Consider the following 27,653-nt stretch of genomic DNA (forward strand, 5'->3'; position numbering starts at 1 on the left):
TCGAATGGACGTAGAGAGAGCACAAAAATGCCTGTCCTCTCTGAGTCGAACATAAACACCGATGTCAGAAATTCTCAGTTGCTTCTCAAAGAAAATTCCAGCATGGATGTGACACTATTCACATATATACCACATAAGCTGCCCTACATTCATCTGACTCCAGCACAGGCGACTTATGAGGCAGAAAATGAACTGAAAGGACATATCAGCACTGGGAATGTCCGGAAAGCTCAAAGGGTAAACAGAAGGGATACCTAACAGCTTTGTGTGCTGTCCTAATATCACACTAGACACTCGGGGAAATACTCGCACACACATATACTTTGCACAGTCAGCAAACATCAAACCTTCCAAACAAACCAGTTCCTAAATCCAAATGCATGTTGCAGCACTAGAAAATCCGGATTTTGGAGGAGTGTACACTGAATTGCAAACAAACAACTGTCCAGATCCTCGAAGAGTTCTAAATATTCTGCCTTTTTAAGAGATTGTTACGGATTTTCTATGATTTATTTGCATTTGTTTGATCAAAAACATATAAAAACTTAATATTACTACAGTAGAATTATCTGAAATACTATTGCTTTCAGAATCATTTTAAAATGTATTTTTTACATATTTGTCTTTAGTGTCATGTGGTCTTTCAGAAATCAATTTCCGTTTTTTGGGTTCAGAAGAACTTTTTTGTTTAAAATTAGAAACATTTGCATCATAATGACTGACTTAAAGTGCTCAGCATATATAATTACACCCTTAACAACCAAACAAATATCCACATCCTCAAAGAATTCTAAATATTCTGCCTTTTCAAGAGATTGTTACAGATTTTGTATGATTTATTTGCATTTGATTGATCAAAAACATAGTAAAAAACGAAAAATTACTACAGTAGAATTATCTGAGATACTGTTGCTTTCAGAATCATTTTAAAATGTATTTTACATATTTGTCTTTAGTGTGTCATGTGATCTTTCAGGAATCAATTCCTTTTTTGGGAGTTCAGAAGAGCGTTTTTGTTTTAAATGAGAAATATTTGCTACTTTATGAATGTCTTACAGTGCTCAGCATATATAAGTACACCCCTCACAAATCCATTATTTAAATTCATATTTTTAACAGGAAGCTCTACAATATTATATTTGTACATATACATTAGATTAGTCAGTCCTGAAGCCAAATCTGAAGCTAATCTAACAAAATAACATACGACAATGGTCCAAAAGCTAGTACACCCAAATGTATGTTATGGAAAAATATTAAATACAAATTTTAAAAAGAGGAAAAATCAAGAAAAGCACGTCGTGTTGAAATTTTGTAAGTTGTACATTTTTTGCAATATTTTTTTTCATTTAATTGTATTATCTTTCAGTTTCTAAATATGTTTGGTGATTAAATTATAAATTTAATAAATTTCAGTTTAATAAATCTGTTTTGTCTAAATGGACCAAAATAAATAGCCTATATTCACTGAGAAATGGATAATATTAATTTTCAAAATGGGGTGTACTCAATTATGCAGAGCACTGTAACAGATGAATTTAATCAATTTAAAGCATCCTTGCCTAATAAATAAATTCATGTCAAAAGCCTGACTCAAAACGATTGATTTGCATTTCAATACAAAAGTCCAATCCCAATCTACCTCTTAGCCCTTCCCCTTACTGGTGTTCCAATTCTCTTTAGCTTGAAGGCTTAGAGCTAAGGGGAAGGGCTAGATGGTCCTTGAAACAGATTTTTCAGGAGCACACTCGAAACTAAGGGGTAAGTAATTTTGACAGAATACACCATCTACAACAGCAGCATGGCTGCACACAGAAGTAAGGAGATGCACAAGTTTGTATTTTTTGTCATAATTACAATTTTTTACAACAAACAAGCATATACTTTAATACATTCATAACTGTTTTACCGTCATGCTTAAAAAAACAATAAAATAAAAAACGCAAAATAATATATGATAATAACTCCTGTATAGCAGTCCCACAACATTCTTTCACATTTGTCACTTGATGACACTCAAATACCCTGTCAGAAAAGTCTAGTGGCTGTGAATGAGCTTTTTACACTGTCTGTCTGGTAAAATGTTAATGTTGTTTTTGTGTGATTACACAGATGAATATGGCCACAGTTAAAATACACAGCACAGTTACGATCCTATTGCCACATTAGATTGTTATGATAACATGATATCCTAGCCTTCTATGATTTTCTGAAGATAAATACCAAAATATAACACAACTGGAATAGCTACAGCAGTCGCGATTGTCAATCTCATTTCAGGCAAGAGATTAATGACACAATGACTTGTGCAGGTGTTGTAGTGCTGTACCATTTCTTAGGGGTAAATTGTGAAGCCCTTCCCCTTCACACTCTGTTTCAAGGACCAAGAGGAAAGGAAAGGGGTATAAAAATACAATTGGGATTGGGCCAAAATATAAATTCAACTGTATTTAAAATAAAAAACAAAATGACATTAAAAGTATGTTTTTTTCACAGTGAAAGTGCTCTCTGTCTTCTCAAACATATGTAAAGAATTTCCTTATACCTACTTGCATGACAAAAGAAATTTATCAAAACAAAGACAAAAAGCTATTTCATTGACAAAGATGACAAAGTTCTTCTGAATGTCTCGCTAAATGGAATTATAACACCATATTAGACGTCAATGGTAATCGGTTGATGCAACAACCTAGCAAGCCAGCTGAAAGGAATTCACGCCGGCCACTCATTAATACATGATTACATCTCAAATTGAGGCGCATTGGTCCTTTAGTTTCATTTCCCTCCCTCTTTTTATGTAACTGTCATGCCTATAAAGCTCAGAGAAGAAGAGCTAAAGAGTGGAGAAAAAAGCATTTCTTCAGGCAGAACTGGGGGAAGAAACCCCATGCTGGCCTACAAACAATGCTGTTTTGGAGAGAGCCAGCGCCGAGCTCGAATGAAGCCTGGCAGGGGGGTTAGGAATGGGGGCTAAAACTGGACACGTCAGTTATTAGGTCAGTCGAGAACAGCGAGGAGGGGGAAGAGAGCTGGAGAAAGCCAAGGAGAGAAGAAGAGAGCCAGAAAAGCAGAGAGACAGAGGAAGTAACTGTGCTAGTATAAGCTGGACACTGGTGGGTAATCATAGAGAGAAGAGGAGACTGGCAGAACCACAGGGTTTCTGCTGCTAGAGTCATCATCTCACCCCCCCCACACCTGTCCATCACATACACTTTGGGTAGTTTCAGCCCCAAAACATCATGACAAGGACTCTGAGATAAGCATCTGAGATTTCTTTTAAATGCGCTATTGTTCAAACTGGTTTACCAACAAAGCAGCCGTAGGGACATTTTTCACTTTATTTTGATGCTCTAGTTCAGACATTCTGTTGACTTTGGGTGTCAGCTAGCAGTCATTAGTCGACTGCCTACTTAAAATCTGCTAGCACTTTATTTTGATGGTCAGTCATTCTACTCTGTAAAAAAATGCAGGGTTCCACACATTTCTCTCATGTTGTTCCAACACAAATCGATTAATTTACTTAATTGTTATTGCAAATTTAAGTAGATTGAACATAAAACAATTAAGATGTCATCCAAAAAAACACAATAAATGTGTTTATTCAGCTCTTTTCAAGTAGTTTGAACAACCAGCAAACATGTTTTGAGTGGAGTGACTTCGCAAGTATGTTCACTTATTCTATTAATCCTTAAACTAACCCAACAGTCTAATACTAACGCTTGAAGTTGAACATATTCAGCAAATAAAATGGAACCGCTTGCTCACCCCAAGATTCATAACTATAACCAATAACTAAAACCATACATACAGTTGAAGTCAGAATTATTAGCCCCCCTGAATTATTAGTTTATTTTTTCCCCCAATTTCTGTTTAACAGGGAGATTTCTTTAACACATTTCTAGACATAATAGTTTTAAAAACTCATTTCTATTAACTGATTTATTTTATCTTTGCCATGATGACAGTAAATAATATTTGACTAGATATTTTTCAAGACACGTCTATACAGCTTAAAGTGACATTTAAAGGCTTCACTAAGTTAATTAGGCAGGTTGAGATAATTAGGCAAGTCATTGTAAAATGATGGTTTTATATAGCTTAAAGGGGCTAATAATTTTAATGATATAAAAAAAAATAAAAACAGCTTTTATTCTAGCCAAAATAAAACAAGTAAGACTTTCTCCAGAAGAAAAAATATTATCAGACATGCTGTGAAAATTTCTTTTCTCTGTTAAATATTATTTGGAAAATATTTAAAAAGAGAAAAAAAAAATCAAAGGGGGGCTAATAATTCTGACTTTAACTGTATGTTAGAATTGACACACATGTATTTTTAATAGTGCACTGCAGTTTTGCTCTCTGTCCTTTTAAAGGTTAGAGCTCATTAAAGTGGCTGTAATTTAATCTGTAAGATATCCCAATTATACAGTTCTGCCATTATTGTTACAGTTTTGGAATCATTTTTAAACCTATATAGTTTTCATCCTTTGTGTAAACATGTCTTAAAGGGATAGTTCACCTAAAATAAAAATTTACTTGCTATTTACTCACCCTCAAGTGATTCCAAAGCTTTATGAGCATCTTTTATTTTCTTTTGGACACATTTTTGAAGAATGCTAGGAACCCTTGACTTCCATAGTAAGAAACACAAATAGTGTGGAAGTTAATGGTTACCAGTTTCTAACATTCTTCAAAATATCTTCTTTTGTGTTCAACAGAAAAACAAAACAAACAGGTTTGTGGCAAGTGAAGGGTGAGTAAATGATGACAGAAATTTCCCTTCTCATTTGAACTATCCCTTTAACCCTATTATTCCAAATCTGATAAGTTACTCATTGCATTTGGTGTGTGTAAACATCAGAAATGTAGCACTTACTATAGGGAACAATGGGACTCAGCATTCTGCGGACCTGGTCTCGATTATGGTAACAGTTCTGTGGGGAAACCCAGGTTAGCGTCTGTACGGCTGTAGTCCATCGCTGGCCTGGACTCGCATTAGGACTCTAAAAAACGTGTTTCTAGAAGAAAAAAAAAGAGAAGGAGCATTCAGTAGGGCTGAAAGTACACACATACACTGCAACGCATTATTTCAATGTAAACGAACCAGTTCATGATGCATGAATGTGAGTTTAAGTACGTGCAACCTATAATCAAGACCCTCAATTTTGGAGAGGAGTGAAACAGTGACAGACACAAGCACTCTCACTGTGGGCTGAACACACACAGGGGTATTCATTAAGAGCCTGCACACAGGCATTAAGCTGATTGTATGGTTGTGTCCAGCTTCTAAAGAGGGCTTTCTAAATCTCCCTGACAAAAAGCACCATGCATACCATAGCCGTTCCCCTCGCCTCATAACAGCCGCAGAGAGCACGCTTTCAGAAAATTAAGCTCATTTCATCCCTCGCCACACACTCTCCTGGTTCAATTAACTCTCTTTTTTTCCTATGACAGATGCAAAAAGGGAGGAATATTAAAAGCAGCTATATTGTGCTTCACAATAAAGAACATATATCCAAACATAATAAACTGACAATAAAATAAAAGTATGGACATACTGTAGACAAATAATGCTTTAAAATAATAATAATAATAATAAATAAAATAAAAAACAATGTAAAAATGCAAAGGATCACAACATAACAACTAAAACAAATCCAATATGAACTTGATTTTCAATTCTATGAAATCCAGCATGAGCAATTTGTTTAGTGTGTCCTCAAAGGACAGCGTCATTCCTTCTTGAGTGAGCGTGTGGAAAAGCTCACACATGAATGAAAAATATTACATAATAATGCGAGTCAAACAGTGTGGCGTCCAGCCCTGCTTTCAGGAAATGAAATGTTGACCGTCTGACACACCATTCATTACGAAATTATACACTTAATTATAACATAAATCATTCTGAACATAAATCATTTTTAATCACCAGTTAGTTTACTTCTCAATCTTTTTAGAAATTAGTTTTCTTTACATGTTCAATCTGTATCCCAGATTGTATATCAAAACGCAGAAATTGTGTGAAAAATTAGTTAGTTTAGTTTTATTACAGCTAATAGTTATTATTAGTTAGTTAGATTTATTAAAGTTAATTAACTGTATTTTTGTAATTATTATTATTAACTGTAATTTTGCTACAAATAATTTTAATACACTTTAATATGCCTTCATATATTTTATTGTATATAGATTTATTTTCCTGTATCTGCTGTTTTTGTGATTAAATGCAGATATTGTGTGAAACAGGATGTGTTTAAACATTTTCTTATAATTCACGTAAATACTAGCTTTGCGATTAAACACAATGTCTACATCTTTAGTTAATAATTTTAAATTAACTACTGGGTTTGCATGAAAAATATGAAATTATGTGAAAGTTTCAATATAATATTTTTAAAATGTAAATATTCTCTTTGACAACCAGTTTTATAACAACAACACCATCAAAAACAACATCAAAAACAGTTTGAAGCTACATTTTTTTTGTAGATGACTCTCACAGTTTTTGTAATCGCTGGTTTTGTGATCAAATGTATTAAACTAATATTGTCAGATATGCTACAACCAATCTCCAAAAATGAATTCCATATTGACAATTCTGAAATATTCACACCATGAATCCCTTCACATTTGCTCACTGCCCGAAAGACCACCCGAAACCAAGAGCCTCTAAACTCTGAGCATGAAGTCTGACACATCTACAAACCCAACTCATGCAGACATCAAGAGCCGCACGCTTACAAACACCTGCATGCAGAATGCAGAAGAGTCTCTTACACAGTAAAGCAATCAGGGTGCAATCAAACACAGTGGAGAACAAGGTAAATAGCACAGAATGACTATGAAGTAGAGGTAGAGGACAGTCCAATGCAGAGTCAAGACTTTAATCATTTACAGCTTCACCCAAGAAGCCCGGCGACAGCAGGAGGAAAGTGTCTGGTTTAATATCAGCGCAGACTCACCTACTCATGCCTGCATTTCCACATCAGATTCAAAAGCAGATAGATAATCCTCGGAGCAGACAGGCTCGTGTGTGCACTACTATGCTTTTTTTCCACATATGGGACACGACTCAACTCTCCTCTCTCTCTTTCCCTCCCAACCAGTGACAACAGAGCACCCACACACACACACAAACACACAATCACCCTCCCCCAGCTTTCCCATCCCCCTCTTTATTTTTTGTTAAAACTATTTAAGCAGAGAGAGAGAGAGAGAGAGAGAGAGAGAGAGAGAGAGAGAGAGAGAGAGAGAGAGAATGAGAGGAGGACTGTGGGTGGGGGCAGCTGACCAATCATGCTCGAAGTGCAGCTTGTGTTCTTTTTCTGAGAGAGAAACACACATAGAGTGCTGGAGGGAAAGGCAAAGGCTGAGCTAGTCATGTCCCTAAGGGAATTACCATAAAGATGTTTATTTTGGACCAAAATGGTCAAATTACTTCTGACTCTCTTGGCATTAGATATATTGTAAACATTGTATTACCAAAATGTGTCACATATGCCTCAGATCAGAACTATAACTTTCATTTGAACGCAAAATGAGTCAGAAAAAACATTATGTAGCCAATAAAGGGACCTTACACTTATTAAAAAAGTTAACTTTTAAAATTGAAGTACACTAAAACAAATTATTCAAAGATGATTCCTCGGATTTACTCTTTTTATTTTTTTGTTAAGTGGTTGTAAACAATTTATTTGGGCTGGATTTAAACAAACTAATGAAGGTACACATTTTAAATTTAATTAGTTTGTTTAAATTCAACACATTTAAATTGTTTGCAATAATTTTGCAGACATACATTTTTTTAAGTGTAGTAACTACTTTATTACTTAGTCATTTTACATTAATACATGATGCATGTAAAAACCACCTCAGGTAATGGTTGACATTTATAGAAAATATCTGACAGTTTCTCTAACTGCAGCATTTTTGACGAAAATGAGAAATTCTGCATTATTTTTATGTAGATGTTCTCTTTTACAACTACAAAACTATTTGTAACTGTGGGAAATTTTTTAATATATATATAGAATTTCGAGAACAGCACAATACACAAATTGTGCTTAATAAGTGCAATGACCAGATCACTTCACTCGAGACATCCACACAGACATCCCGTTTTGGAAAAGTAGACTTTATTTTATGACTATATATATATATATACTGTTGAAGTCAGAATTATTAGCCCCCCTGTTTAACTTTTTTCCCCAATTTCTGTTTAGTGGAGAGAAGACTTTTCTTCAACACATTTTCTAAACATAATAGTTTTAATAACTCATTTCTAATAACTGATTTATTTTATCTTTGTCATGATGACAGTAAAGAATATTGGACTAGATATTTTCAAGACACTTCTATACAGCTTAAAGTGACATTTAAAGTCAACTAGTAAACTAGGTTAATTAGGTTAACTAGGCAGGTTAGGATAATTGGGCAAGGTGTTCGATAACAATGGTTTGTTCTGTAGACTATCTAAAAACATATAGCTTAAAGGGACTAATACTTTTGACCCTAAAATGATGTTTAAAAAAAATTTCATCTTCTTTTTGGCTTAGTCCCTTTATTATTTAGAGGTCGCCACAGCGAATGAACCGCCAACTTATCCAGCATATGTTTTACACAGCACAAGATACCCTTCCAGCCGCAACCCAGTACTGGGAAACACCCATAAACTCTTGCAGTCACACAAATACACTACAGCAAATTTAGTTTATTCAATTCACCTGTACCACATGTCTTAGGACTGTTGATGAACCGAAGCACCTTGAGGGAACCCACACGAACATAGGGAGAACATGCAAACTCCACACAGAAAAGCCAACTAACCCAGCCGGGGCTAGAACCAATGACCTTCTTGCTGTGAGGCGATCATGCTACCTAATGTGCCACCGTGACGCCAGTCTTTATTAAATATTTTTTTATTACTCGTAGACCCAGACACTGGTTCTTCTAGTTTAATGCCGAGTTACAGACCAGCGTAAAGGTATATACTGCCACCCACGATCACAAAGTGTCCAGACCCCAAATTTGCAGGAAATCCAGGGCATTTCAGAAAAAAATCTGAGATCTGCAAAATTTTGCATTGTTTCCTTGATTTTGCAATTAATTCAGTGATCGCAAAATCGTGAACACATTATTCATAACTAGACAAGCTTTGATTAGCTGCCTTCAACTTTTTAAAATAGGTTTTCACAATTCTAGAAAATATACTGCATAAAAACATTGCAATATGAAAATGCAGCTAAGTATTTAACCTCAAACTGGCACTGAATAAAACTCAAAAGAAATTTCTAGACAATTGGCCTCAATTTGAAAGTATTCTAGGCAATCACTTACTCTCATTTCTGTATCTGTTAACTGGACTTGCATCAGCAAAGGTCATGACCGCTATAGAAGCACTTTATTGACACCAAAGTCCAGGTTGACATGCTCAGGCGATTCAGCTTTTCTGCATTACCCATGTCAACGTTTCAGAAAAATGCTGAAACAACTTCCTTATAAAATAATTTAAACATTAGTCACTGGTTTCTGTTAACCATAAAGCTCACATGCAGCGTCAGTTCGAATGTTTACGTGGGAACACATGATATGACGGCAGCTGCCACACTGACCGTTTAGCATGTTAGCATGTTAGTATAGGAGGGGCCTAAAGTAATGGAAGCTGCATTCTATATGGACTCCCACATTTTCACAGGTGGACCGGGGAGTCCTGTGCTTTTATTTTTGGAGCTCATCAGCAATTTGGATGGAGTGTAAAGTGTGTGTGAGGTTGTGTATAGAGCATTTCTGCACAGCTGAGAATCTGTTTTTAGAGAGCTGTGTTCAGCCATGTGCCCCCAAAGCTGTTACATATATGGTAATGGTCATGTAAATCGTGACTTGTGCTGGGAAATATGATTATTTTTGTTTCCTCATTAATCTTGAGGCAACTTCTCATAAACATGAGTGCAAACTCTCACACCCAAAAGTGTTATGAAGTTGCATTACAAGTTATAGAATTGCAGTTAATATGTTTTGAAGTTAATTTAACCCAGATATCATGTTTAATGTTAGACCCTATACAAATGTTGTTGTTTTTTTTTATGTCAGGTTCTCAACAATTAATTGAGTGTATTTGGCATTTTTGGCAGATGATTTAATCCAAAGGTATATAGCATATAACGGTATATATGTATTTATTTAGCTGTTAAACTGACTGCTTGAGAAATGAATCCATTGTGGAAGAAAGTAGCTCACACAAAATGTTTCAATGGCATTAGTTTGTTTCTCATTCACTTAATTTTTACATTTATATTTCACATCATTATTATTATTCACATTTGTGTTGTATAAAAGCTATACCGCACTCATCCCCATGTAATATGACTCTATGGGCTCTATTTTAATGATCTAGGCGCAAAGTCTAAAGCACATGGCGCAAAAGCATTAATAGCGCGTCTGAATCCATTTTTGCTATTTAAGGACTTATGGAAAACACACTCTTTGAGTGTTGTGCTTATTCTCTTAATGAGTTATGGGTGTGTCCTGAGCATAACATGCATTAAACCAATCAGAGTCTCATCTCCCATTCCCTTTAAAGCGACTTCCGGCGACCTCCGTCTACGCGAGCGACAGCGATCGTGGGCGACCAGGTGGGCATGATAAGAGACGCGACAAAGCAGAGAATCCTTCAACTTTATGCAAATAAAGAGCGAATTTCTTGAGCAACAGCCAATAGAAGCACCAGTAGAGCTCATGTGATAATTTCTCTGATCGCTCAGAGGCCAGTCGTATTCGTGCTGTATAAACCTACACAGACAGGCGTTTGCAGCAGTTCGCCACTCAGCGACAGGCAGCTACAAAGACGCTGCTAGTCTGAATGAGAAATAAGAGTCAGTTGCATCGCGCCATGGCGCATTTGCTATTTACATGGCGGACTTTGTAAGTGGAAAAACAATGCTTCACTAGTGAGAAAATAGTTAAACAAACCATCTGCAGCATAAGGATAAAGAAAAAGCCTCCTCCGTTCAGCCTCTTTACTTTTTCTTTACGGTACTTTTAGTCTTTACCTTACTCCTTTACTTTTGTGCATAAGGAAACAGTGGAAACTCACTTCACTAAAAACATCCCTGAGCAACATATTTAATTTTGTTTGTTTAGCACAAAGATTTGCTTCAAAACTATTTCTAAATTCAGTTATAATTTCCAGCACATGAATAAATGAACAATAATAACAAGTGTTTATGTCCTGGTTATTATAATATATACAAGAGTTATATCCAAACACACATCCTATTCTTATGGTTATCCATTTGTATCCAAAACCTGACAGGTGGACAAATCTAAACTTTTTTTTTATTAAAACAAATATAAATATGCATATAATAAATATTACTACGACTAATAATAACATTATACAAATGCAAATTGCCGTGAATAAACTGAAAAAGCCCCCCGAGGTGAAGGCATGGAGGCAGTGCTTTTTATATTTATGTGTTGATTAATAATTTTAGTACCCTTTTAATCCTTTACTTTATGTCAAGATATTTCTGTATTGCTGTAGACCTTGTGCGTATTAAGCAATGTGTAAGCGTTTGGACCAGCATAAGCGCATAACTAACGCACTCTGCGCTGACTTTAGACCAGCTTTTACTTGGTCAATGGCGCAGTCTATTTTAGTGTCTCAAAATAGCAACGCGCAAACAATGTGCCCTAACACACCTCTTTTATAGATCAGAACACCCATGAGTCCAAAAATGGTGGAAATGAATTTGCCATTAAAACAACGTGGTGGAAAATGTAAAAACTACTGTTGTGCTGGTCTGAAAATAGCAAAAAGAAAAATCTCACCAAACACGTATTGCACCTTATTGTGTGTATGATTGTGTGTATGATAGGGCCCTATCTTAGCACAGTTGGGATCACTCGAAATTGCAGCAACAGTGATGCTCTTTATAAATAAATAAATAAATACATAAATAAATCAGCCACACTCCTTTCCTCCCCCAAGAAAAGAGCCCACCATGCACCAGTAACCAAGTCAACTCTACACAGCAACTTGCTCCATCAGCATCTATAAAACTATCCTTTGTCCAACAAAGGTCTTTTATCCCCAATGCTGCCATTCAGCACCACCCCCGTTCAAAAGAAACTTCCTCACAAAAAGCCTTAACCGGTACTATTCTTAGTGGTGCTCCAGTGGAAATCACTGTAGCTCAGCACAAAGCGTGGGGTGAAACGGTAGCTGGCCATTTTCATCCTTTTATTTCAACTCTTTGTAGCTTAAAAGTGCAAATAGAGGAAATGCTAAATACGAGCATTCACAATGCCACGCGAAAACGCCGTTTAACTGGGCATCAGTCTCAGTTAAAGCTGCAGTTTTTCTTCCCAGGCTGACTATAATTGGGAGATAATAGTGGCTGTATATGGGAGCAGATTGGCAGGGCCTTGTGAGGATGCAGGTCCATCACTCTATCGCCTACTAAAAGAGGAAAAATTAACCATTAATGCTGAGGCAAGCAGTCTGGCTACAGCAAGCCTGCTGAGAGCAGCACTAATGACCACAAAGCAGTCTTACTTCAGAGGTAGAAAGAGAGGAACAGAGCGGGGAAGATTGAATTTGACAGGTGTCACTCATAAAATCACCACCCGGTACAACCTCAAACACCACACACCCACTGAGCCCAGGCATGATATTGTGAGCATATGAGAATATCCACTTTTTTCCAATACCATATAATGCTTTGCATGAATCATGAGAGAAACATCCATTCAACTGTAAACAATCAATTTAAATATTTTTAAAAACTGGATATGAGGTGCTTCATTATTCTCAGAGTTCAAAAACTGAATATTGAAAGACAACATTTTTAAAGGAAAGGGTTAGTTCATCCAATAACTAAAATTCTGTTATTAATTACTCACCCTCATGTCGTTCCAATAATCTGAAACATTTAAAGAGTTCAGATGCAAAAACCCCTAAATGCCATCTGAAATTGTCATAAACTGAGCATTTTGTCAGGATCTTGTGTGTAGGTTCAGTAATATCACATTTATGGCAAAGAATAAGTCCTTTTCCTGGTCTTTGAAGTAAAATAACAAACAAAGGAGATCAGTCATTTCATTTTCGATGGAAATTTGAAATGGCACCTAGGGGTTTTTGCATCTGAACTTTACATTTGTTCATCTTTGGAACGCAAGTTAAGATATTTCAGATGAAATCCGAGAGCTCTTTGACCCTCCATAGACAGCAATGGTCCTGGAATGAGTTACAAACCAAGTCCAACCAAATTTGTCAAAAAATAAATAAATTTAATCAAACAAATCTCCAAGAACACTTTTGTGAGTAAAAAAAAAACTAATTTGTTCATCAATGATTTCTTTTCCTCATTAGATCAGGGTGTGTGTATAGTAATCTCATTATTGTATCAAGAAGAAGAATACATCACTATCATGTAGGCAATACAAAGAGAAAATAATCTGGAGGAACCTATTTACATGGACATCAGTAATCAAAGTATTTGCCTTAATCTGAACAAGACAATATTATGATGTTTACACAAGTTGATTTTAAATGTTTCTTTTATGATCCTGCTTTATATGTAACAGCACATAATTTGATTAATGTCATTGCGTCACCATGCTTCCAACATTTCCTCTGGAGTTTCATGTGATTTGGGGTGCTTCATTCTTAATTTGTTGACTTTATCTGCAGTTTGGCACTTTTACTTTAATTCTAGAACATTTCCTGCATGTCTCCATGATAAACGAGATATTGGATGCGAGTATGAACTGCTGGAAGAGTTGTTTTGAGGGAATTTGATACCGCACAACATATGGGAAAAAAAACCTTCGCATTTTGTGATACAGATGTCTGTGGTCCTTTACCGACTCAGTAGGTGCAGAGAATAGTGTCAAACAGTCATGTGTGTATGGAATATCCTGACACAAAATGTTTCGAAAATCCTATACGACAGTAATATTTAGATTAAGGTGTTTACATGTCGGTGCTTCACTTCAATAATGCGGCTAAAATCTTGATGTCTTAGTTTGATTTCTGTTAAGTTCGATAATGACCTTAATCTGATTAAATTAATCACAAATCGTTGTTTACATTGTAGACTCTTAATCAGAGTATTGTCCTAATCATATTCCAATCGTGTTACTGGTGTCCATAGAAAGTAGTCAGTCAAGAGCTACTCAAAAAAGCTTTGACCACAAATATAGTTTTAATACTCAAGTCACATTAAAATGTCAAGTGTAGCATAAAGCCAAAGCAAACCTCTCACTCAGGTTTCACTGTGTAAATGAATTATTTGTTGTCCAACCTAATTATTTAAAGTGATTTGTTTCAGTTGTTTTCAATGGAAGTTCCCCAAGCCAAATGCGCAACCCACAATTTGAACTACAATCATCACATGTGAAAAAAGGGGATAAGCGCTAAATAACAGAGCAGCTGAGCTTCCCTAATTTAAGACACCAAAACAAACACAAAACGCCTCTAATGACCTAAACCGCTGAAAATCTCGATCTGACCTCATTGTTAGGGGTCATGCCAGTTTTTAGCAGCTTTTCCGTCTCCCGCCTGTACAGTGCAGGGGGTTCAGGTGCACAAATGACGGGCCGGTGATGAATCAGGGTAATAAGTAATTTGGTTGAATGAGAAGCTGCAAGGTTTGCAGTCGTCCCCCGCTGGTACTCATTAAGCGAGCAAAAGAGCAGGACTGCTCCAGCACACCCCTTAATGAAGATGACATGCTGGAGCTTTTCAGTTTTAAGTCAAATTAGGCTGCATGCGCACACCTCATGGCCTATGGATTTCCACGAGTTTTGCAATCATTCATTATTACAGATGGGGGAAAATGCTCTTAATTTTTTATTAGGTGTACTGCATCATATGATTTGGGACGATGCAATCATGTTTATGTTGGACAACAAAAAATTTCTGCTGCTGCTAAGTTCTAAACATAATAGTTTTAATAACTCATTTCTAATAACTGATTTATTTTATCTTTGCCATGATGACAGTAAATAATATTTTATTAAATATTTTTCGGGCAAAGCAGTGGCGCAGTAGATAGTGATGTCGCCTCACAGCAAGAAGGTCGCTGGGTCGATCCTTGGCTCAGTTGGTGTTTTGTGTGGGGTTTGCATGTTCTCCCTGCGTTTGCGTGGGTTTCCTCCGGGTGCTCTGGTTTCCCCCACAGTCCAAAGACATGCGGTACCAAATTGGGTAGGCTAAATTGTCTGTAGTGTGTGTGAATGTGTGTGTGGATGTTTCCCAGAGATGGGTTGTGGCTGGAAGGGCATCCGCTGCATAAAAAATGTGCAGGATAAGTTGGCGGTTCATTCCGCTGTGGCGACTTCGGATTAATAAAGGGGCTAAGCCGACAAGAAAAATGAATGAATAAATATTTTTCAAGACACTTCTATACAGCTTAAAGTGGTTTGTTGTGTAGACTATCGAAAAAAATAGCTTAAAGTCGCTAATAATTTTGACCTTAAAATAGTTTTGAAAAAATTAAGAACTGCTTTTAATCTACCTAAAATAAAACAAATCAGACATTCTCCAGAAGCAAAAATATTATCAGACATTCTGTGAAAGTGTCCTTGCGCTGTTAAACATCATTTGGGAAATATAAAAAGTAAATAAATAAATAAATTCAAAGGGGGGCTAAAAATTCTGATTTTAACTGTATATAAAATTATTATTATTATTATCATAAAATATAGCAATAACAAAGAACAATTTATTGGAAAAATGTGTTTATTTATTAAATACAGAGGATTATAAATTCATAATTTTCAAATTCATACAGATTTTGGTTAAGTATGATATTTTTCTTAGAGAAATTAGTAGTTTTAGTTGCTAAAAATGCTTTAAATTAATCAAAAGCAGACTTAAGATAAATAAATGCATTTCATTTCAATTCATGAACAATCTTGAAAAAAAAATGTTATCATTTTTTTTTAAACGCTGGTTGAGTTAACTAAAACAAAACAAAAAAATTACTCATAAAAAATAACTCATTTGGATGAACTCAATTTAATTAACTTAAAACAACAACAAAAAACTATTTACACAATTAAATGCAATTGAGTTTCTTCAACATGATTTCATCAAATAAAAGTTTAAATACATTTGTATTTTTATTTATCCTAAACTCAAAGGTCTTAGGAAATATCATGCATGTCTATTAAAGGTTGTTCATTTCAAAGTCTCTAAGTTTTATTTGAAGTTATTGAACTAAAAGAGCCATTTTTAAGCATATTTCATGAGTTCTGTACAGTTCATTGAGATCTCAGAACTAAGTTTAGTACAGTTATTGCTCACTGAGCAAAGCAACAAACTGCATTTTTGCTAATTAAGCAGCCAACACCCGAAGCATGGGTGCTTCTGCAAGATGATAATCTTAAAACTCAAAGCATTACATGAAAATCTTTTAAATCTTCAAACTAAAGTCAAGATTAAACTCTAACAAGTCTTTCTAATAACTTTAAACACATAAGATTACTTTTATTGTCAACATTACTCTCTCTTAATTCAATTCCACGCCAAGCATGCTGGGAACTACAAATCCCCTAACCAGGTAGCTGGACCAACACAATTGCTTCATGTTGTCTCAACACAAAACTCTTAAGATAACTTAATGGTTTATACATTTAAGTGGACTGAACATTAAACAAATAAATTGGCCAAAGAAATTACAAGAATTTACAATTACAAGAACAAGTATCAGTGATCAATTTTTTGAGTGTATGAATTACTATAACTAAAGAATTATTGTTACTTGAAATAAATAACATGCTTGTTTTAAACTTATCCCTGCCATGGCTGCATTATTCAGTCAAACTGGCTAATTTTTCAGGTCTCGTTTTAGGTGACAGCTGTCCGCTGCTGAGGCTGGCAGAGGAAATATTGGCATGCTTTTTTTTTCTAGCAACTACCTAAAATAAAATGAGTCTATAATTAGACAATGCCATTCTAGAGGCAGAGAGAATAGCCATTCCTGAGGACAAGTGTTCATCCTGTGCCATTGCTGACCAAATATAATATTGTCGAGAAAAACTATACAATACGTCTTAAATATACCAAAGATACCTGAAAAAATGTCGGGAAAATACACAGATCCATAAAGAAATCTGTATATGTAACCAACAACAAAGCATTATCATAAAAAAAGTGTTTAGATACATTTTGAAGAACTCACTGGACATAAGCTCCACAAAGAGGGAAATAAATCCAAAAAGTCTGAACTGAATTTGTGAACATTCTATTTTCCCATTTGTCAAAGTTCAAATGTGTGTGTGTATGTGCGTGTGTGTGTGTATGAATGTGGTGATAATCAATCCCAGGCTGCTCAGGTTTGGTGATATGGTTTCATTAGGCGTCCGGGGCGAGTGCAGAGTCTTTGGCAGAGATTAGGACGGCCTGAAACTCTAGCCTGGGCTCGCTGTCCATACAGAGCAGGGGAGAGGGGTCAGATGGATTATTACTGCCTGTTTCAGATGTTTATTATTCCTATTCTATCTCTAACAGCTGAAAATTGGAGAATTAAGCAGCAGCCTGGGGGATCAGCGCAGAGGGGTTAAATCCAGCACTTTGGCTGTGCAGAAAAGACATTTCTCAGCTATTTAGGCTCTCTGCTTGCACACAGTTGGAGTCTGAGTCAATGGAGGAAGACAGAAAGCGAGGCGGAGAGAAAGACACTCGCTGAATGGGATTTTGTTTACCCTTGCTTTTCTTTATTGTTCTATTATGAAAAAAAAACTTATAAGTTTCAGTTTGTCTTATGGTAAGATGTTTTGGTATTAATGAGTAACTTGAGTTTTTAATTCCTTTTTTTATGTTTTAATTGAAACAAAAAACTAAAAACAGACAAGCTTTTCTTTTGTGTTTGCCAAAAGTTTTCACGATGGTGTCTAAACAATCCCTTTTTGTTCACACAGATCTGTAAAACACTGTATTATTCATGTTAGATCTCCACTCATGCATATAGACTATACACATAATACATGCATGTTCTTTAAGTCCAAACATTTTCCAGAAATGGTTTAAAATGCTCATTTATAACCACAGGAATTACCTCTAGAATGAAAAGCTTGGTTTTAGCCATATTTGAAATAGGGCGAATATTGTATAACATTGTGAATATTAAGGAGTTCTGCTCTGACACTCCATAGCTCATGTCAGTGCCTGAAGCTCACACAAACACACATACAAGTGAGACATATACAAGTGCAAAAATAATGGGTATTTTAATATTGAAAACAAATTGAGTAGAGATGTTGTTAAATGACAATCTTTTCAATCTTTTCATGTATTTTAGCTTGAAGGAATGAGTGAATGAAAGGTTATGAAAATTTCCTACCGAGTTGTGTTATGGATTAAATATACAGACAGGCGAAACTATAATCAAACTCGACAAAAGAAACTGACATAGATGCATTTACATTTGTATATTGTGGTTTGAACTAGGGTTGTAACAATATACCGGTATGACGGTTTACCACGATTTGAACATGCACGATTATCATACCATGAACAATTGCATATCAACGGTTTTAACCCTTAAAGACCGAGACAGCCACCCGCGGCTAAAAATAAGTATTGCTCTTAAATGTTTAATAACTTTTGATCCGCTGATCCGATTCATACAATTCAAAGATTGGCATAAAGAAGAGAATCTCAGCTTTCCAGTGCTGTATCACATAACATTTAAGCGGACTTTCAGAGGCTCCGGAATCTGTGCGGTTACGTCATCAAAATTTGACAACGCTGATTTGACAAAGAAACGCTTGTCACTGTGTCTCCGGACAAACCAGACATGATACATTGATGCATTGTCCCTCCTCCATGCCCAGATTGGTTCAAACTCGCTATATCACAACCAATAAGCATAGGTTTCGCTTTGGTTTGTGGACCAATAATGAGCTTTTTGAACAACACGGAATGAGAGATAGGCATACATTTATTTTTTATATTTAGCGCGGCTAAATAAAACGCAAAAAAAAAAAGTTTTGCATGAAATAATTCTCATACTAAGTAGTTTTGCATGCACAGCAGCACAGAAACATGACAAAACAATGACACAGTAAAGACGAACTGCTGCTCTTGCTGTTTTCAAAAGACGCAAATGAAGGTGCAGCTGTTTGTCTGCATTGCAGACAACCATATCCAAATCCATATCCACAGACAACCATATCCATGCTGGCACATAAAACCTAAGGATGTTCCATATTGAATCTAGTTTCGTTATGTAACTTTTTATAGTATAGTAAATATTTATATCTATTTTTTTACTGAGGATTTGCACCATGTTTATTTGGACTTTATTTGGACTTTGACACATTATTTATTATTTTCTTATTTTTTTATTTGTTCATTGTAAGTGGTGTTGTTTATAGTAACTGAAAATATATTATTTGGAAAAAGTCAAATTTGCTTCACTGTTCTATTATTTTGTAACATTTGTAACATACCGTATAACGCAAAACCGTCAAACCGTGGTATTGTTTTAGACGATTATCATACCGTAAAAAATTCATACCGTTACAACCCTAGTTTGAACAGATATTAAAGGTGGAATAAACAGCAGAAACAGTAGAGTTTTGGAAGTTTATTGTCATCTCTTACTCCAAAGAAATCACAATATGAGCTGAGTGATATGTTATGATGCATAAACGTATATTGAACACTTATATTCAGTAGTTTAATGTGTGTTTGTTGTCGAATTTCAAGCAGATGGCAGATTTCAAACTATAAATATACATGTTAAACTAAAAAAATACATTTAAATAGACTTTATGCACAATGAATAAATGTATAATCCGTCTTTCCTAAATTTTTGCGTTCTGACAATCTGTAAATGTAACCAAAGGTCTATCTATCTATCTATCTATCTATCTATCTATCTATCTATCTATCTATCTATCTATCTATCTATCTATCTATCTATCTATCTATAGTTGAAGTCAGAATTATTAGCCCCCCTTTGATTTTTTTTTTTTCTTTTTTAAATATTTTCACAGTATGTCTGATGATATTTTTTCTTCTGGAGAAAGTCTTTTTTGTTTTATTTTGGCTAGACTAAAAGCAGTTTTAATAAAAAAAAAACATTTTAAGGTTTAAGTTATTAGCCTCTTTAAGCTACATTTTTACACAGCAAACCATCATTATACAATAACTTGCCTAAATACCCTAACATGCCTAGTTAACTTAATTAACCCAGTTAAGGCTTTAAATGGCACTTTAAGCTGTATAGAAGTGTCTTCAAAAATATTTAGTAAAATATTATTTACTGTCATCATGGCAAAGATCAAATAAATCAGGTATTAGAGATTAATTATTAAAACTATTATGTTTAGAAATGTGTTGAAGAAATCTTCTCTCCATTAAACAGAAATTGGGGAAAAAATAAACAGGTTTTAGGTTCAAACTAATTATTGTAAAAGTTCAGCAAAATTTGTAGAAAAAAATCAGTAGAAACCATTTTTTAGAGCATAAAAGTATTTTTTATTATATTCAATATTTTTTTCAACTTGTTCTGCAGGTGGGGTAAATAGTAACATTTTTACTCCTGGCATTTTTGGCAATACTGCACAGAAACCATAAGACCAGCGGTCATACTTTCAGTGCTCATTTGTAGGAGAGGCTTGTGTGTTGTTGGCAAAAAAAAACTATGGTTTGTCTAAGCCCATTGCTGTGTTCATTATTTGGCCAAAACCAAAAATTGCAAATGTTTTTTTTAACTTGTGAATGTCATCAGTTATTAACAGAATAAAACACAATAGATTGATTATTAATAAAATAATGGCTGTGTTTTAAGTTCCACATCATTACAAAAACTGAATCATCTGGTCATTTAACAAAACCATGCTGATGACCGACTTTAGTTCAGGCTTTTCAGAATAACAAAGGCTGTGTTCTCACTTGACTGGTTTGGTCTGACTGAACCATGCTCTGGTGTGATTGCTCTGTTAGTGTGGTTCATGTTGTCATCTGAACCATGATGCGCAACTAACATTTCTGCCTGCTTCTAAACAAACTCTGGTGTGGTTTAAGTTAAAAATGAAAACCACAAAGACAAAAGACATCCAATCAAACCAAAAACATGATATGATGTCACGAGATGCTACGCCATAAACAACAAAGGATGCTCAAACACACCTGGTTTTTACCATCATAATCACAACGTTGCTCATTACAGTTCAATACAGGCATATTAAACTTATCAACAGAGCTTCATTTGTGTTTAGTCTTTTAAGTTCATTACAAAAATCATCAATGTGAACACTAAACTAGCCGGGAATAAATGTGTATCTTTTTGTTTCTGGTCCAAGCCAAAAGAACAAATGAGACTGGTCCATTGGTTAGTCCAGTTATCCAATTACATCTTTTTAGGCAAAGTCATTCATTTGTTTTTGTGAATGATGGAATTTAATAGTTTCTTTGTATATTTTTTATCGCGTAAAAAATCGAGTCTCAATTTAATGTAAATGTGCATGCAACATCCTAAAACATGTAAAAAGTATGTTGATGAAAACACAACTAAACTCTAAAATTTGCTAGGTTTTTTAATCCAATGTTGGGTTAAATAATGGGCAAACTCAAGCGTTGGGTTAAAAGGAGTGATTTAAATTTAATTGAACAAATGAACCCAACACTGATATTTACCACCCAGCATTTTTGGAGCCTATTGAAGCTTCAGCAGTTGAAGGGGTGGAATTAATTTCAAACCAAAACACCAGAAGCAACTGGGCTCCAATTTTTACGCCTTACTTTCCCACAGACGCCCAGTCACGTCCAAGCAAGGCTGCTAATCTGGTTGGAAACATGTGACAGGCCCATGGAGAAACATGAACTTTCTGTGTAGTCCAGGCATGGCATTCAGAGCAGCACAAAGGTCACCTATGATGAATTTAGATTTTAATGCCATTCCAAAAACAACATATACATGCTCAGTCTTGTTTTAGACTGGTGCCTACCAAATTATTCCATTCAATATACTACCAAAAACAAAACAAAAAAAACCTTATATTATTAAAATAAAGAGGTTAGTGAAGTTTAAAAATTTAGAAGTTTAAAAAAAAAAAACGTTTTAAGTCAGTTTAATGCTATGTGGCTCAAACGTTTGAGATCAGTAAGTTTTTTCTGCTAAACAAAATTTTGGATCAAATCTACAATAAAATCTATACAATTTTGAAACATATTACAGTTTAAATAAACTATTTCTAAAGCTTAATTTAAATTGACTTGTAAGGTTAATTTAATTTAATTTACAAATTAAACTCCAATCACTCAATTTCCCCAGTGCGGTTAGTTGAAATCAGTGTACAGAAACGTGTGTTAAAGAGTTGAGGGTAAGTGTGTGGTTTTGGTTTTTTTCTTCTCAGATGAGAGAGTCTCTAATTAAAGACAGAGGTGGCTTAATCCACTCGCTGCAGGGGTGAACTCTGGTAACTGTGGCAAACCACTCGCATTGTTGCCATTCATGTGTGACTAAACAAGACCGCAATTGTGTGCGTTATGTGTGTGTGTGTGTGTATGAGTGTGGGTCTGTGTGTATTAAATATAGCTATCACTTATTGTTTGCTCTTATAATTGCACGTCACATCAGAGTTTCAAGCTCAGCTTAACAACCCACCAATTTAACTGTTCACAGAGATCTCTTGTTTAGCCAATGGTAGAAATTACTTTAGTAACCTAAATCTATTCTTTACAAATAGTTTTACTGCTTGAAATAGAATTAATGTAAAAGAAATTAAATTTAAAAATTAATCAAAATAAAAAGTAAAATTTCCCTAAAGTTCAAAAAGTTTAGTTGTCAAAGTAACATTTTCTTTATTTATCTGATCCTGATATTCTATATAAATACGCTAAATAAAAAGTTAATTAAAAGTAGATATACAATACTGCAGGACAAAATTAATATATATATATATATACATATTTATATATATAGTATCTTAATAGTAGAGCAAAAAAATGTAGTTGAAGGCAAAATTATTATCCATCCAGTGCATTTTCAGTATTTTATGTAATGTTTTACAGAACAAGGAAACTATCTCAGTATTTCCTACAATTTTTGTTATTTATTTAAGCTAGAACAAAGTTTTTTTCAAAATTTTATGGTAAATGTTATTAGCAATTTCTAACTTTTTGATTTAGTGGCCAATTCGTATGAATTCGTACGATCTCATTCGTACAATTTAGTACGATTTGCTTATACCTTAATGATGGTTGGGTTTAGTGGCAGGTTTGGGTGCCATGCAATAACAACACACAGTAGCCTTCAATTACCCTAAAAAAAAAAAAAAACATTAATTTTAAATTAATAGGATAATGTTATCTTCAGAGAACTTCCTAACCCCAGAGCTAAACATGCCATTTAAATAGATTAATGATGGTTTAAAACCATGTGTTTTACTTTGTCTTATTAAAAAGTAAAATCAGTCTCAGAAATGTAAGGCTCTGCCATCTTCCTTTCTGCCTGATCCTGCATTCTCTCATTGTGTGCAGGATTTATCATGACTACCTTCATTTTAATTCAGCATTTTATTTTTTAACCCTTTAACTTCCACTACGATTTAAAAAATAAAAAATAAATCTTTGGTTAAATTGTGTTCCTTAAACCACTCTAAGCAGCTAAGCATTTATTTTGCTTTGTTTTAATGATAACCTAAACTTGAATAGATGATGCTAACCCTGAGAACTTAGAGGACAGTCTTAAGCAATACACAAACTGTTCTTATTTATTGTAATGATCAGATCACTTATATATACAGTATACACAAATAGACTACCTTTTTTTTTTTTTTTTTAAATACAGAAACCATAGATTGTACAACTGGAGGTTAACTGTATATAGCCTATAGTCAACCTAACCTTTTGTAAAGCTACTTTAGATTAATTGAATAATAATAATTGAAAAGCACTATACAAATAAACTTGAATTAAATTGAACTTATGGACAAAAGGCCAACCATTGCCAGTTAAAGGGATAAAAGCGAATTACCTAAACTAGAAAGTAACTTGCGTTACATTTTTAAAAAAGTAACTCAAATATTACTTAGTTTTGAAAAGTAATGCGCTACTTTACCCGTTACTTAGAAAAGTAATATTATTATGTATCTCATGTTACTTGTAATGTATTACCCCAACTGGTTATTAGCCCCCTTAAGAAATTATTCCTGATTCGACTGGCTACAGAACAAACTACTGTAATAATATCCAATGACTGCCAAATTAACCAAAGTTTTTTTCCTGAATTTTATGGTCAATTTTATTAAAAAATTCCTGTGAATTTTATTTCAGTATTTTAAGTGATGTTTTATAGACCAAAGAAACTTTCTTAGTATTTCCTAAAATATTTGTTAGTTGTTATGTACTTTAGCTAGAACAAAGGTTTTTCCTTCAATGTCAATGTTATTAACATTGGTGACGTAGTGGCGCAGTAGGTAGTGCTGTCATCTCACAGCAACAAGGTCGCTGGCACAGTATGAGCCTCGGCTGGGTCAGTTGGCGTTTCTGTGTGGAGTTTGCATGTTCTTCCTGCATTCGCAGGGGTTTCCTCCGGGTGCTCCGGTTTCCCCCACAGTCCAAAGACATGCTGTACAGGTGAATTGGGTTGGCTAAATTGTCCGTAGTTTGAGTGTGAATGAGTGTGTATGGATGTTTCCCAGAGATGGGCTCCAGCTAAAAGGGCATCCAATGCGTGAAACGTACTTCAGAAAGTAATGCATTGCAATAGAGATATTCCCCCAAAAAGTAACTATATATTACAAAACTAACTACTGTAATATCCAATGACTGCCAAATTAACCTGGCTTATTAACCTAACCCAATTATTAATCTAATTTAATAACTAATTAAACCTTTCAATATGAATACAAGTATCTGGCAAAATAACTAGAAACATGTACCATTGCCTCCAAATTTATTACATTACAAATGGCCGTTATATAAAAAAATAGCCTAATATGATATTCTATCAAGTCTATGTAATTCAAGAGAAAAAAGAAAAACAAGATAGACGATGGACAATCAGATACGTAGAGACAAACGGACAGATTGCACTTTACATAGAACTGCATATTTCATAAACTATTTGCACTTCTGGAACTCTAATCTAAACCTCAAAAATGTCAGCTCTCAGCCGAGGACACAGAACAAACAATGCAGTTTTTTTTTTCTCTCCCCATATACAACATGTGAACAATGCATTTTGCTCTGTGTGTCACTTGATCTGCAGTGTGTGAAGGCTTGATGGGCCGTTGTGTCGGGATAACGTTTCCAGCAGCTCATCCTTGTCAGGAACTCTAAATATAGCAGAGCGAGGAGTCCCGGACAGAGAGATGGACGTCTTGCAGCTCATTCACACTTGCATGATTCATGAAGTTCACAGTTGCCTCTCAGATGATCAATGTCACTGTACTTGGCAAATCACAACGCCGCTGATTGCCGTTTAGCCGCGCACTGTGTTTACACTGACTGTAAAAAGGCATAAACAGAAAGTGTTGTCTGGCACTGTTGATTTCCTTTCTGCTTCACTGTGATTGATCGTTTTAGAGCAGTGAGTCAGTCGACGTATTGATCACAAATGATTCGGTTTGCAAAAAAAAAAAAAAAAAGGAAAAAGGTGCTTTATCTGATGCACAGCGTTAAGCAGAGCTGCTGATCAATGGCTGGAGTTTGTGAGGTTGAGCTATGGACATATATATATATATGTATGTGTGTGTGTGTGTGTGGATTAAATAGGCAGAATTAATTAGGGAAATACATTAAAATAATATAAAAAAATTATAATTATTATTATTTTTGAGCGGTACAGTGGCGCAGTAGATAGCACTGTCACCTCACAGCAAGAAGGTCGCTGGTTCGATCCTTGGCTGGTTCAGTTGGCGTTTCTGTGTGGAGTTTACATGTTCTCCCTATGTTGGTGTGGGTTTTCTCTGGGTGCTCTGGCTTCCCCCACAGTCCAAAGAGAAAGACATGCCGTTAAGGTGAATTGGGTAAGTTAAAATGGCCGTAGTGTATGCGTGAACAACTTTTAAATAGTTATTATTAATAATTTATACAAATTAAATAATTTGGTAGTCATTTTAGTAATATTTCATTTAATTATTTATACTGATTTTTCTAACACTGTTACAGTCACAAGCAATCTATTTACTGCAGATCGCTGGAGAACTACAAATCTGCCAGCAAATGGACCACAAATCCTGTCATGCACCTTACACACACCTGTTCTGGTTTTCCCTGATGACACACACACAGATACACACAGCTGAAGCTCATCATTGATTCATTACCTTGGCTAAAAAGACATCTCATTTCCACACACATTGCTGAGTCTTGTTAACCTGTCAACATTATGAAACATTTACCTTGTCTTGCTTTTCCTGTACCATGTTTCCTGACCCTAAATTTGTTTATGCTGTTAGCTGCATGGACTGATCTATTTGCCTGTGGCCCGACTACTCTTTTGTAGTGGTGGGCAAAGCGAAGCCTCCTAAAACACTGAAACAGTCGAAGCAAATGTGTCGAAGCTTCGAAATGTTTCAAAATCCCACTCTACAATGACACCTAGTGGTCATTCTTTATGTATTGCATTGGAACAACTTTGATTGAAGAAACAGTAAAGAAAATTGAGGTATTAAACCTTAACCTTGTTGTAGTTGAAGCTTCATGTGATTTAGTGAAGCGGTGGGAGTTCCTGACTAGCCTGCAGAAATAATGGGTTTGAACCCAGGGTAATGCAGCTATATATGTTAGGTTTGAAATGCTCTTAAGTTAACAAGAAATATTTATATTATTCATTAAATTTCCCATTTATTGTATTTTATTAACATCTACTCCAACTATGTACAAATACTCTATATAAAAATATTGATTATTGTTATAGTGTTACAAAAAATATGCTATATTGATGGCGTATCCGCAGCTGTATCCTATCTAGACTACATCAAAAAACTGTTACATAATTAAAATATATTAATCATAATTTCTGAGTATTTGTACAAGTCGGGATTCGATCCCAAAAGCCATTTGCAGCACATTGTGCACATGCACCGTCCACTAGGCAATGAGACGGTATTTGATATGGTGTTTCGAAACACTTTAGTCACATGACCTGGATGTTTTGAATCATGCTTCGGTACAGTGTTTCGACAAACTTGTGCTTCGGGATCTCGACACTGTATCGAAACATCAGTTTCACAACAGCCCTCCCTATTATTTTATGCTGCTCTGAATGATCCTGTTTGCTCCTATGTTTGACCGTTGCCTGTCTGACTACTGTTCTTAATACATACTGCTCGTGGATCCTCAATTCTGTTGTCCAGCACCCTTGTGTGACAAATACATATCACTATATATTTATTTAACTTTTAAAATGTTTTTGTTTTTTTGTGCAATTTTACTTTTTTTAAAAATAAAGATTTTTGATTTTATTTTGTAGAACAAAAAAACTAAATAAAACAATATTATTTGATTTTGGTTTTCTTTGTTTGGGGCAAAAACCTGAAGTTACAACTTTTATTTAACAAATTTTTAAATCATCCTTAAAAACAAAAAATAAAAACAAACAAAAAAAAATAATAAAATCAAATAAATAAAATAAAATACACAGCAGTTGCAGAGCTGGAGTTTATACTCTGAGACACTGCAAACA

General features: G+C 34.9%; 1 protein-coding gene across 7 annotated transcripts in view; it reads right to left on the reverse strand.

Annotated features, from left to right (window-relative positions):
- Nucleotides 1-27,653, reverse strand: part of fignl2 (fidgetin like 2) — a 107,390-nt gene that overhangs the window by 14,193 nt on the left and 65,544 nt on the right. For 6 of the 7 annotated variants that reach the window (XM_087305892.1, XM_087305891.1, XM_087305889.1 and 3 more), the window contains one exon: nucleotides 4,877-5,018. In XM_087305892.1, the coding sequence (XP_087162018.1) occupies nucleotides 4,877-4,901 (25 nt within the window). In that variant the 5' untranslated portion in view covers nucleotides 4,902-5,018. 7 annotated transcript variants of the gene reach the window in all.

Source organism: Danio rerio, chromosome 23 (genome assembly GCF_052040795.2).
Source record: "Danio rerio strain M-AB ecotype USA chromosome 23, GRCz13ab, whole genome shotgun sequence".
Taxonomy (NCBI): domain Eukaryota; kingdom Metazoa; phylum Chordata; class Actinopteri; order Cypriniformes; family Danionidae; genus Danio; species Danio rerio.